General features: G+C 40.0%; 1 protein-coding gene across 1 annotated transcript in view; it reads right to left on the bottom strand.

Moving 5' to 3' along the window:
- Positions 1 to 1,618: 1,618 nt before the first annotated feature.
- SPATA18 (spermatogenesis associated 18) overlaps positions 1,619 to 13,487 on the bottom strand; it is a 23,591-nt gene continuing 11,722 nt past the window's right edge. Inside the window, exons 4-13 of the mRNA XM_018575784.1 lie at positions 12,149 to 12,267; positions 9,548 to 9,643; positions 9,324 to 9,452; positions 8,108 to 8,342; positions 6,889 to 7,047; positions 5,446 to 5,621; positions 4,066 to 4,189; positions 2,965 to 3,039; positions 2,813 to 2,858; positions 1,619 to 1,804 (exon numbers count right to left, since the gene is read on the bottom strand). Coding sequence (XP_018431286.1) covers positions 1,797 to 1,804; positions 2,813 to 2,858; positions 2,965 to 3,039; positions 4,066 to 4,189; positions 5,446 to 5,621; positions 6,889 to 7,047; positions 8,108 to 8,342; positions 9,324 to 9,452; positions 9,548 to 9,643; positions 12,149 to 12,267 — 1,167 coding nt within the window. The 3' untranslated portion in view covers positions 1,619 to 1,796. The remainder of the gene's footprint in view (positions 1,805 to 2,812; positions 2,859 to 2,964; positions 3,040 to 4,065; positions 4,190 to 5,445; positions 5,622 to 6,888; positions 7,048 to 8,107; positions 8,343 to 9,323; positions 9,453 to 9,547; positions 9,644 to 12,148; positions 12,268 to 13,487) is intronic.

The following is a 13,487-nucleotide window of genomic DNA, read 5'->3' as shown; positions in this document are numbered from 1 at the left end:
GACTGTCATTCACAGCATAAAGCACATTATAGAGGATGTTGTGGGTACAAGAACTGCAGACTGTGTACAGTGTATACAATTTGTAGGCTCTGGCTGGCTCCGCCCAGCTGTCAGAAGCAGGCTGTCGGCCAGCTTCGGCTTTCAGCACGGCTCAGCGCCCGTACAGCAGCCCCTCGGTTCTCCTGAACCAAAGGGGTCCTGGGGCCGAAGCCAGCCGAAGGATCGGCCGAAGCTACGGCCAGATCCTTCGGCAGCTTTATGAATAGACCCCTATGTAACCATGCTCCTGTAAGCCAAGCCCAATATTCAGTGCAATTTTGCCACCCACACCCATCCATTTATAGCCACACCCTTTTTTAGTATGGTGCCTGGAGGGCGCTGCATGTCGTGCGGAGGGCGCTGCATGTCTTCTCCATCCCGAAGTGTCTCACTTTATCATGTTCCAAAGTTGGGAGTTATGTGCTCACAGTAAGGCCTCATTCACACTGGAATCGGCCGTCACATACAGTTCCGTGCTGCGTGCAGGGCCGTATCGGACAGCTCCCGGGAAGGACAGATGCTGCGTGGGACTACGCAGCCGTACGCCCCCCTACGCTCACCCGACCTGCATGTCCGTGCGGGTGTGGGTGAGCGTATTCGTACGCTGACAGGATGGATCCTGTCTGCGTCTGAGCCAGGAAACACACACCCCTATGGACCTGCACTTAAGGACGAGGCCTAATCACACCTGTCCTTCCCAGGAGCTGCTCAATACGGCCCTGCACGCAGCACGGAGTTGTACGTGCCGGCCGATTTCAGTGTGAATGAGGCCTAAATGTTTATTTCCCTTTACATATCTTTTATATTCATCTATTTGTTATTGCAAACAAAAACTGGTGCATGGACCTAGCATAATAGATTAATGAATTCAGGCATGTAAAAAGTCCTCATACTCATGGCCAGTGACATTTGGGATTTTCAGCACTCTCCGGAGCAGACTGGGAGCCGTGCTATACACAGTTTTCAGAATGGACTTACCTACTTCCTACTTCTCCAATTCTACTGGATTCTTACATGTAATTCTCTTGATCCCTCTGATTTTAACCCCCAAAAAAGGCTAATTTTAACACTTTATGATTATTATTATTATTAATATTATATGTTTAAGTGGTAACTTTATTTTACACAATTAGGTGCAATTGTCTTATATTTAATGTTAATAGATAGTTATCTAGTCCTTAGAGTTACTCTGACTATTGTTAATATCAAATTTGCTTTGCTTCTTTCCTTTTATTCCCCTAATGTTTGTTACACTGGTGTCATCTAGTGGCATATTCATAAAATGGCAGCTTTTGATGATCAGTCCTTATTCTCAATGGCTTAGTATAGCGCTACAACGATAGTAGGTAAAAAGAATCTTTATTTCAAGTAGTATGTAAATCAAATTACATTCACAATACAGTGATCATAAAAATAAGGCAATTTATTTGTATTGTCAGTGTACTATGTCGGGTGATGATGAAACCTTGCACTAATTGTATAGGAGAAAAACACTTGTCCTAGCAGATACTGTGCACATCTTAGGACATAGAAACTGACATTCATTTTTTATAATAGAAAATCAGCACAATAAGCATTCGTTTATACTGGGGCGAAAAAATACACAAATTGTAAAAACACACTACATACAAATGTCAATAATTATCAAATTCACATTATGACAATGAAGGTCTGAGGTCTCTGGATAAAACATGAAGCACCACTGATGTTGTCTGATTCCTGATTAAAAAAAAGGGTTCTTGCACCAAGCCTTTCAGTTAGAATCCTGAAGGAGAAAATGTATAGCAGTCAGGTACAGCGGACCATCATGGTTACCCTGTCCACTTACTTAAGAACAGATCACAAAATCAACAGCATTAATAAGTCAACACCAAACTCAATGTCAAAATTAGATGCCTTCTGTGACAGCATGTGAGTCACACTATTCAGTAGTCATGTATGAGTGTCCGTTTTATTCCACATTTTAACTGTGTTTTTGGTACTATGAAGCTAATTCAAAATATCTATAAATGTCTAAAAATCTTATTATAGATTTAGTATTATATATTAGACCTGAATTAGTTGGGGGGGGTTTTGGGGGTTTTTTTAGCCCGCGGTGGGCATGCAAAAACTAAACACCATAGTGAACAAAAAAAGTGCATGTGAACACACACAAAATATTGGACTGCCATTGCTGACCTTCCTGTGAACAATCTTTGCCTAGCTGTCTCTGGACCACTAATCTAGAAAATTAATGCAGCCATTGATGTCAGGATGTGTCCTGATTTGCATACTTTTTCAGGGTCAGTGTCAAAAGATTGCAATGAAAGCCAGGAACTTGAAGGAGGATCTCAGAAGAAGGTCAGCAACAGAAGCCCATGGCAGTTTACTTGTAAGAATTACTAGATGCATTGTTAGGAGACGCTTAAAAAAATCCAATACAATTGTAAACCACCAAGTTAACAAGACCTGTTAGCATAATGAAAAATAAAGAAGTCAACACTGTGAAGGGTACAGCGCACCCCTTATCACAATCAAAACTTCAAGAAAACTAAAACAGAAAAACCTTACACCGAACAATCTGCTGAATGCACCTAACAAACAATACAAAATAAATATCTGTCAAGTTTAGAACATAAAATTAGATCTCTTTTGATGTTCTAAACTCTTAAAATTGAAAGCCAATCATTTTTTGGGATGTCTGTATTCTCTTATGCTGGCGTTTCCTGCATCTGGTGCAGTGTTTCTGTACCTGACCTAGCCAATGCTACAGGCTAACTGTTGGCCAACTTACTTGGGGTCCCACTTCTTCGAGGGGAGGGGCTCCGGCTTCTAGATAGCTGAAGATAAATAAAAATAGACATTGTTAACATTTATGAAAGCAGTGAAATAATTGTGTATATGTTATCAGCCACAATTATTCCTGTCCAAAATTCAGGAACTTACCAAGCTCCGACCAGGACTGACAGATCGAGAGCGCAGGGGACTGCAGCTTCTGCTTCTGCTCTTACGGGGGCTCCACTGAAAGGCAATGACATGTGAAATATGATGACACAAACATCTACAATTAGGCAGCCTAACCTCTGATATAGTGTACCTATGCTTTTAATGTGTGAGATAGGGCCTTTAAGCTGACCTCCAGGTGGATGTTACAAAACACCTTTTAAACCAATTAAATTTGTATAAAACTAAATCTTTAAATACATTTGTTTTAAATATAGATAAATACTGGGATCCTTTTTATATGTTTCCTAAAATCCCCTGAGGATGAGACCGGGAGAGGGAGGGGCTGCACTGTGAGCCAGTTGTGCTTTATTTCTTTTTACTTTGCAATCAGTCTTAACACAGTGAACATGCTTACAAGAGGGGAGACCACATAGATAAACTAGGGGAGGATAGGTGTGTGAAGAAGCAGAGATTCATTAGGGTTTTACCCCTATAGTGACTGATCAGATTGGTGAGTATTATTGCTATGATTTAAGAGAGAGGAGGGTTTTGACTTGTACCCATAAACAATGTTTTATTCAGGATAGCGAGGAGTTAAAAGACTCGCTCTTTCATTTGTTTTATGCACTGCATACTGTATATAGCTGACAGCATGCTTCTTTCAACTGTACTTTCTAACTTAAGGGCAGAGATTTATAAAAGGGTTTATCAATTGTGCTTGCCGAGGCAGCTTGAACCGCACAGATGTTTGGGACATGTAGTCCCTGATGTGCTGCTGCTCCCTACCCACTACAGTACTAGAGGAAGGAGAAGAATGGACTGGAGGAATCACATGACTGCTGCATTACATTCCCATCAAAATATATTTTTTCAGAAATGTAAGATAAATAAAAAGCATACATTGGCCAGGGGTAGGAGAGAGGACTGGAGAAATAATAACTTTGTTGCCTGGAGTTGCTTTATTATTGCCTTGATGCCTTGTTTAATATAGTGGCATGTTCAATTTATATCTGTATTTGCAAAATAAAAAATATATACATGTAATAATAACATGAAGGAATACAATTGTTTTAAACTAATATAGTTTCCCATAGATCTTACCAAGGCTCCTCTCTTGGTCACTGCCTCTCCCTTGATCACAGGAATATCATTTTCCATCAAGGCTGGCCATACATGGTAGAAGACTAGAGGCGCAGTAAACTCAGAATCATAGGTACGACGATATCTATGCAGAAAATCAAATATTTGTTTTATTTGTAGACCCAACAATGAATTCTGCAAATATGACACAACACAAATATGTAATGTTATTTATTATTTAGAAAAGCCGTTTTAAAATCTGCATTAGACATGTGTGATTCATTTACTTCTGAATTGATATTCGGACCAATTTCTGCATGGTCGGACATTCGGATGCATTCAAATTTCTGAATGAAAGAATCTGAACATATCCTAATTTTTGATAGCGAAAATGCAGATGCATCTAAATTAGTTTTTTTCGAATATCAATAAATAGATTTATGTTGTTAAACGTAGGAAGAAAAAAAACCAGCGTGGAGTCCCCTCCCCAATTCATACCTTACCCTTTGGGTCTGGTAGGAATTTTAGGGAGGACCCCAAAGCCAAAAAAAAAAAGGTAATACATATATTTTTTGGAAATCATCTCTTGGTTGTGTCTGCACTGCTGCTGTTTTTACTGTGTGGATCTTGAAGTCCATGAATTATAGGGGATCTGTGTACTTATTAGTACTGTATCAGGAACCTTTTTTTTCTGTGTGGAATTCCAATAGTGCGTTATGCCATTGACCTGTGCATGCTGGAAGTAGTGATTAGGATGGTGGGAAGTTACAATAACATATCACACCCAGCGCCCTAGTGCATCTGTGTAGGTTGTCATACAGAATATTGTATTCACAGTTAAACATATAATGATAACAGTGAGATTAGCCTTCAACACACACAGGCTTAAAAGATAACTGTACTTTTACAACACATCAAAACTGGAAAAGACAGAATCTGGAACAGTTGCCCATAGTAATCTATCAGCCTATCTCTTTAGTTCATTCAGTTAAGCTTTAGAAATAAAAGAGAGAAGCTGATTGGTGGCCATGGGCAACTGCTCCAGATTCTGTCTGCTCCAGTTTTCATAAATTGCCCTCATTGTCTCTTTTACTTAGGGATGCACCGATACTGATACTAGTATCGGTATCGGTGCCGATACCGAGTATTTGGGTGAGTACTCGTACTCGCCCAAATGCTCCGATACCTAGCACGAGTACTTGATCAAAAGTATCGGTACTCGTACTCGGTCATTAAAAAATTTTTTATCGGTGCATCACTACTTTTAATATATCCAAAACCTGCAGTTAGTGGAGAATTTATGGAACCTTGACCAGGATTTACATTACAGTAGAAACACATATTAATTAAAAGTGTAAACAATGTGCAGCAGTGACAGAGTGAAGACAAGACTTCTCTTACTTGGTTTCACTAAAGAGTTCTCCATCAATTGCAAAAGCAATATCCAGTGGGGCTTCAAGAGTCTGCATGGCAAATGCCACACGACACACTTCCCGGATGAAGCTGCTGATTAGAATAAAGTCTACTTCTGGTGGGAAGGAGATTTTGGGATTGACGTTCATTGCACTGATCACATCCTAGAAAGAAAGAAAAATAACAATAATAATAATCACTGAATAGTTTTTTTTAAAGGTAACCCCTGGTCTATACAAAACTAAGGTTACGATTCTTGAAAACAATGTTTACACAATTCCCATTGGAAAGCACTGAAACCCCAAAATGAGTGCACAAGTCTGCACACAAAGTGAGGAATGTGGAAGCTGACTTAAAACAGGAAAATAAACTGTGCATGGACATGGCTTCCTTCAGCTGCTCCTTCAGCTGCTATTGAGTTTATCTGTATATACAGACAAGCTAATATTATGTCACCTCAACAGGACCCTATCCTCTCTCTGTAAAAAGTTCATTATCTAGGGAATTAAACACAGTTCAGTAAGGACAAAGCATATGCACTTTTACTTTTAAAATATGTTATAGACGAACAGCAGTTGTTGCCTCCATGCACAACTTTTACTTTATTTTTATTAATTATACAGAATTGTTAATGGTCTTTCTAGTGTTCATCTGTACATCAGGGTAAGTGATAAACATCTTTACCATACAACAGTTGAGATAAACCTTAAAGAACATCTATAGGTCAGACTTGACCCACAGACCTGCACTGAGAGAATATAGCACTGAAGAACAGTGATTGCTCAGTACTACTGTGAAGAATAGAGGGTCTATATATAGTATGTAATGATCAAACATAGCTGCCCATAAATATGTACAAGCCATATACATAAATGTAAGGTAGATAGATAGATAGATAGATAGATAGATAGATAGATAGATAGATAGATAGATAGATAGATAGATAGATAATATTGAATGTACAATAATGTACTTGCAGGCAGACAATATATAAATCAGTAAGAATTCATTCAGAGCAGTAAGGTCTAGTAATACACAGTAAAAACATGCATGTTACCACTGTATTACAATGCATGAAACACAATTCAGTGCTATTCTTCATGAATGGCACCCCAACACACATAGGCAGCACCATAGAACACACTTGCATTGTAGCACAACACAACATACAAATCTGAATTATCTGTTCATGTGGTGCAATGCCTTAAAAAAGGTACATGCCCAGTTTTATGTGCGTTGAGGTGCATTGGCAGCCTTAATGCAACACATGTTAATGTTCCTTATACTGCACATTCATGTACGTTTGTTAACACGAAGCACTGGTGTGAATAGCCTCTAATATTCTCAGAGACAAGCCGCACACCAACACCTTGTAATCAGAAATTATGTTTTGTACATTATTATTTTTTAGAATTCCGGGGTAAATCTTACATTAACACTGGACTGGACATCATAGAGATCCAGGTTGCGGACAATATAGTCAGTCACAGCATCTTCCAAGGATTCGGGTCCCATGTGAGATGGAGACAGGGACTTTCTTACACGGAGCTTAAATTGTCTATATGCCATCTTAGCTGCATGGAAGGATTCCTGCACAGAACACAAGTGAGATAAAGTGCATATATTTATTTGTATAACAGCAATTTTAACAAATCTTTATGACTGCTGATTCATTTCTGGGCACAAGAAGGCACCGTTGGTTTTCCTCTGTTCTAGACTCTAGGGCAAGAAAAAAACCTAACACACAGTGGTGCACATAGACTTCATTGGTTCTCTGAGCCAGAAAATAGTATGGGCTCTGTTTTAGAGCGCATAGTCTCAGCCCCATGTGAAGGCCTTCCTGACACAATATAAACTCTTGACTCGGACAGCTCTTCCTAGGTTCACTCGCTGCCTTTTCTGTAAATTTACCAAGCAACAGCTGAGCCACTTCCATAGTACAAAGATATGTTCAGTTGATACCAGAAGGGTTAACTTTTATTATTTTGGATTATTGAAATGTTAAAACCCCTGTCAAGTTTTTATTGTTGTCTGTGTCCTTTCTGGGGAGATTCTCCCTCTCTCTGACCAGTCGCCAGTGCAAAAGGTGATGGGAAATCCAAAAATTTAGGTTGTCACCAGACAGGAGGCGAGGGGAAATATTCCAATAGGGGACACCAGTTCAAATAAGATGGGAATTTCTCCTCACTTAGGAAAGATTCCCTCTAACTTTTTTGTCTTAACATTCCTTACTCTATCCATAAAAAACTTTTGTCTTTTTATACACTTTAAGTATCAGCCTGCTCTCTTTACAGTGTTCTCCTATCAGATGAAAACTGCCACTATGAAAGGAGTCCCAATGGCTACCCCTGGTCTTTGTACATCTCGGGGGTGACTTAGATTTGAAGGGATTATTAGACGTTTCTACACACCAGCAATATCTGCCTTTTAGTGTCGAACATAAAAGGCCTATCTGTGCATACACTTTCAATGACCCCTACAGCTCACTCACTTTTAGGTTACAGTTACTAACACAGATGCCTCAAAACAGAATTTTAGCATTTTGCTGTCAATATGTGTCTGTAACTGAACTGACACTAAAATGTAGCACTGATTTACAGAGAGCATGTATTGGAATTCATCCAAAAGTATAAAAAAAATGATGTCATACCATAGTGGCAATAAAAATGATTCTCTGCACCATCTCAAGATCTTCTATGTAACGTCTCAACAAAGTCTGTGCATCTAGACGATCATTGGCATAGATGTCATTGAATCTGGATATTAGCCGACTGTGGCGAGAAGAGTTGGTAAGCTGGGCCGCTGTAGGTGACTCACTCCTGGTAAATGGGCTGGCTGATCTGCTAGAGTGACGGATCGGGCTCGGAGAGCGACTTCTGGAAAGCCTAAACCATGAACAAAGCGAACATAAAAATATGCTGAAAAGAACACTGAATGAATTCTTTTCAAATCTATATACAAATCAAAGGGATGTACATACATACAAAAAAAAACTAGACAGGTCCCTCATACAACAACATTCTACTAATGAGCCAGTTAATAAAAAAGGATTTTTTTTTCTTTTCAATTTAAATGCACAGACACAAAACATGACAAGCGGAGATTAGGGAGATGAAAAAGATGTAAAGTATGGAGAAATGTGGCAGAACTAATTTTTTTCTGGTCCAATACTGATGACTGATACATTTGGATGATTGTAAAATTGTAATTTCAGGAAAGCAAAATATTCTACTGTAAGATTAAATAATTTTCCTGTAAATTGTTCATTATTCCATCCTTCTACTAAATCAGTTTTACAACACCTGATTATCAAACCTATACATGCCTACTAGTGAGGACTTTATAAGTAGGCTTGGTTATTGTGCAATGCATTAAGGCTCCTGCTGTTGACTTTCATTAAACCATGTCTTTTTGGACCTGTCTTTGTGCACATTGGCACGGCCTTCCCTCTAGGGCCTCCCCCACACCGTTGTTACAAGGTTGGAAGCTCACAATTGTCTAAAACAGTCTATTTATGCTGTAACATTAACAGTACCCTTCATTAGGAATCCGAACTCATAATTTTGGCCATATAGTGTAGGTGTGATGGTCAGGTGTCCACAAACCTTTGCATATATATTGTACCTTTTGTCAGGAAAGCATTAATGTACAACCAACATGAGAAATAATGATTGTGTCAGATAGGAACACTGATCCTGCTATCTACATAAAAAAGCAGATCAAACAGGAACTTCAGGTCACACCAAACGACACCACAATTATTGACATTTCTTCCTTTGTAATTTGCAAATAATTATTTAACCAGCAGGAAAGGCGTAACATGGACAACAATGATCTCACTCCATAGATTCCCAGTGAAACAGTACCTTCCATGGAGCATACTTTTTTCTGCTGATAAAATGGAGATCTCATCCTTTAGAAGACGGATTTGGTGCTCATAGTCCTCTATTGAATCTAGTTTTCTCAGATCTAGTTTCTCTTGAGCTGTCCTCAGGCTGTAAGTATCAAACAATCAAGGTTTAATGCAGTTATGTAAAATGTACGTACAACGCATGTAATCAGATGACTATTTCAGTGCATTTGTTCATACTCTGCTTTCATCTGCAGTATTTCCTCCTCCGTGGCTAGGAGAGTGGTTGCTGATTTTGTTTTTGTCTCCTCAAGTTCCACTTGGGCTTCAAGCAAGCTGAAAATAAAGATAGTTAAAGTCAGATTTAAAGGTTTTTCTTTATTGCTTTGGCCCTCCTCATATACAGTATTCAAAATAAATCTATCCCAGCAATCAGTGGTTGTTTTTTTACATACAGTAGTTCAAAGGGAAATGTTGTTATGTTGTCTATATCAAGTTTTTGAATCAGCCTTTCTCAGTCTTTTTATTCCTGAGGAATCCTTGGAGTTTTCAGGGCTTAGGGAACCCCAGAAATAATTTCATGATCTACTTCTCATGAGACATTAGTGTAATCAATTCAATGTTAAATTATCAATGTGGATATAATAAATAAAAAAACCATAAATAACATTTATACTAACAATAACTCCACATTGGTGCTCAGCAGACACACTAATAGTGAATTGGTACTCAGCAGAAACGCAGTGCATTAGTGGTCTGTGGAAAATGCTTTTTTCCTCTCTTATTCATTTATCCTCCTAAATCTTCTAGCACTTTTATTCCCCCTCCTTTACCCCCTCAAATACTTTACTTTTTTATCCTCATGCGCCTTTTGCCCTCATTGCTGCCAGCCCTGCTGTGTTGGCAGACTGAAATTGTTTCTAGCAGTTGGGATACCTCCTATTAGCTCAATTCCTCTTCCCCCATCCTTGTCCAATGGTCACTGCTTTTTCTTCCCTATGGTGCTGGCAACCTGAGATTAATCCCATTCCCCACATAAAATATTTTCATATTGTGACTTTCAGCACCACAGAAGTAAAGAAATAGGGTTAGGGATGTACCAATACTTTTCAGAGACCAGGGCCGATACTTGGCATTTTCATGAGAACTACCAGGGTTGCAGGGGTTGCAGCTGGGACCTGGCTCTAGCGCTCCACCACTGTCCTGAAATCATTAGTCTGTATTGTTTTAGAAAAACTGTCACATGACAATAAACAAAATGTATCAGTACTCGTACTTGTAAGTACTTGGGCAAGTATCAGTACTCGTACTTGCAAAAAAGGGTATCGGTACATCCGTTTATTTATATTTATAAAAACAAAATCCTACATTTAAACAGAGATGTACAAATCCCGGGAGCTCCGTGTGCTCCTTACAAATGACAGCTGCCTCCTAAATTTTGAATTTTTCTCTAGTCTAGTCTTAGGAAAACTATATGTACTTGTACTTGTGCCGAGTACAGTACTTGGTATCGGTGCATCCCTATTATTATGGTAATCAAAAGGGGTTAATATGGGCACAAACATACAGCATGTACATTTTCTGATTTGTGATTTTTGTAATTGTTGTTTTTTCCTGATGTCTACTTTAGTAGGTATCTAAAAATGCATTAATATGCGTCCTTAGATCATTAATTATTTATGTTATGTCTTAAAGAAATATATATATGATTATGTCCTTTGCCAAAAAGATTTTTTTCCACCCCAGTTTGGATATGAAATGCAGGCACAATTTTGCGTTTAACCTGCAATTTCTGCAATGCTTTAATATGCTGGAATGTTATATTCCTCGACACATTTGCAGACTTCCAACTGTAAGTCATATATATTTGTTCCTTCTCTCATGAATAGATGCCATTCAATATCAGGTAGTAGCGCTCTTTCTTGTGTTTTTCTGGAATGTTATATTACATCATCTATCAGGTCTATCAAACTTTTTTTGGCTATTCTTCTCTTTTGGGTCACAGGAATACATTTACTATGTTCTTATGTGACTGAGTCAGCTGATGGCAGGCTATTGCCCGCTATCAGTTGACAGGGCAGAGCCATGCCACGTTCAGGAAGGATATAGACAACATTGTCAGGATCATCTCGGCTGCCTGATTGACAGCTGGCTCCACCTTTCAGTGTGTGGTTGAGAGCTGGAGCCAGCTGCGCCTGCCCACCCCCTTCCCCACCTGTCCGCAATGAGCAGAGGAGGGTTCAGTGACTAGAGTCACTGTTTTCCACTGCAAGCAGACTGAGAGCTGACTGATTAGCAGTCATGTGATCTGTCAGTTCTTAGTCTTGAGGTGCCCATACACTTTACAACCCTCGCAAGACTTTTGTCTTGCAAGGGTTGTAAAGTACTTTAAAAAACGTACGATCTGCCTATATTGTGAATAGCCCGTACAGCACCCCTTCGGTTCTACTTCGGCTAGCCGAAGCTAGCCGAAGGATCGGTCGAAGCTACGGCCAGATCCTTCGGCAGCTTGGTGAATAGACCCCATATTTTTCTTTTACTTACAATTATTGTTTTTCTACTTCCTGGTCATCTTGAAGATACGGGTCTTTAAGCACTGCCATGCTGTGCAACAGCATGGATCCATGTTCCTTGTAGTGTGTAGTGTGTACTTGTCAAATATAAACATGTAGCATAAATGACTGGAGACCAGTAGTGTGCCTCATCTTTGCTTTTGCTTCAGAGGTGCTTTGATGGACGTGCGGTATCATAGAAGGGATTTGCACGACAATCTGAGACTTATCTGGCTTTGAATGTGAAGCTGAAGTTGGAAGTCAAGTTATGTATTAACATTGCACTCACTCTTGTCTGACGGAATTCAGTTCCGCTCGTGTAGAGGCCAGCTGAGTCTCCAATCTTTGCAGATCCTTTTCCTGGGAGGATGACAGTTCCCTTAGTCGTTTGTCTCTTTCTAGTGATTCCTGGCAGGTAAACATATTCAGTCATTTGTGTACACATATAGGCTGAAGTCACACTACACACATGTGGACAATAGTTTTGGTGACCACAAGGGATTTCCCTTCCTTTGGAGGGAATTCCTCTCACTTCCTGCTGTAGCTATAAGACATGAAGTAAAGAGAAATCTGCCCAATGGGACACAGATGGCAAAAAAAAGCTGACTGGGTTTTAACCCTCCCTTACTCTAACCAAAACTAAGAAAAAACATTTTGGCTTCAGTTCTACTTTGAGCGGAGTTTGGTGAAAATGCACATCGTTTCCTAACTGTTTAACATTTGTTTCATTTGTTTTTGTATGCTTACACTTGTATCTAATGTATGTCAATGGGGTCTATTCACGAAGCAGCGGAAGGATCTAGCCGTAGCTTCGGCCGATCCTTCGGCTAGCTTCACGGGAACCGAAGGGCTGCTGTACGGGCTATTCACTATAGCCCGTACAGCTCCCGAACTTAGCCGAGCGGCTCAGTCGAGCCGAAGGCATATGCCTCGGCTCAGCTGAACCGCGCTGAAAGCCGAAGCTGGTCGACAGCCTGCTTCTGACAGGTGGGCGGAACCAGCCGTGATCTTACGGCTGGCTCCGGTCAGTTGCAGAGAGATCAGCGTCCCTGGTTACCAGCTAACCAGGGACACTGATCTCCAGACAGCAAACTCTCCCAGGCGCTCTGGGAGTCTCCCGCTCCCGGCCGTCCAGGAGAGAAACACTGCTTTTTCTTTTTTCTTTTCTTTATTCTGACACGGAGCAGTGTCAGAATAGTAAAAAAAAAATAATAATTTTTGACCATAGGATTGCATTGCTAGATTCGTATTGGCTATTGCAATTTGAATAGACAATAGTAAACTAGCATTGCACCCGCCCTCTGCTGATGGACCTGATGGAGAACTGCAGCAGAGGGCGGGTGCAATGCTAGTTTACTATTGGCTATTGCAAATTGAAATAACCAATAGGAATCTAGCAATGCAATCCTATGGGCAACAATATATATATATTTTTTTTTCTATTCTGACACGGCTCCATGTCAGAATAAAGCAAAAAAAAAGAAACAGCAGTGTTTCTCCCCTGGGCGGCCAGGAGCGGGAGACTCCCAGAGCGCCCGGGGGGGTTTTTTTTTTTTTTTTTTTTTTACAGCAGCAGAGCCGCCAGACAATAGGAAACTATTGGGCGGAGCTAGCTGTCACTGCTAGCT

The sequence above is a fragment of the Nanorana parkeri genome, unplaced genomic scaffold (genome assembly GCF_000935625.1).
Source record: "Nanorana parkeri isolate BGI_ZX_2015 unplaced genomic scaffold, ASM93562v1 scaffold54, whole genome shotgun sequence".
In the NCBI taxonomy this organism is placed as follows: Eukaryota; Metazoa; Chordata; class Amphibia; order Anura; family Dicroglossidae; genus Nanorana; species Nanorana parkeri.
This window is presented reverse-complemented; position numbering and strand designations above follow the sequence as displayed.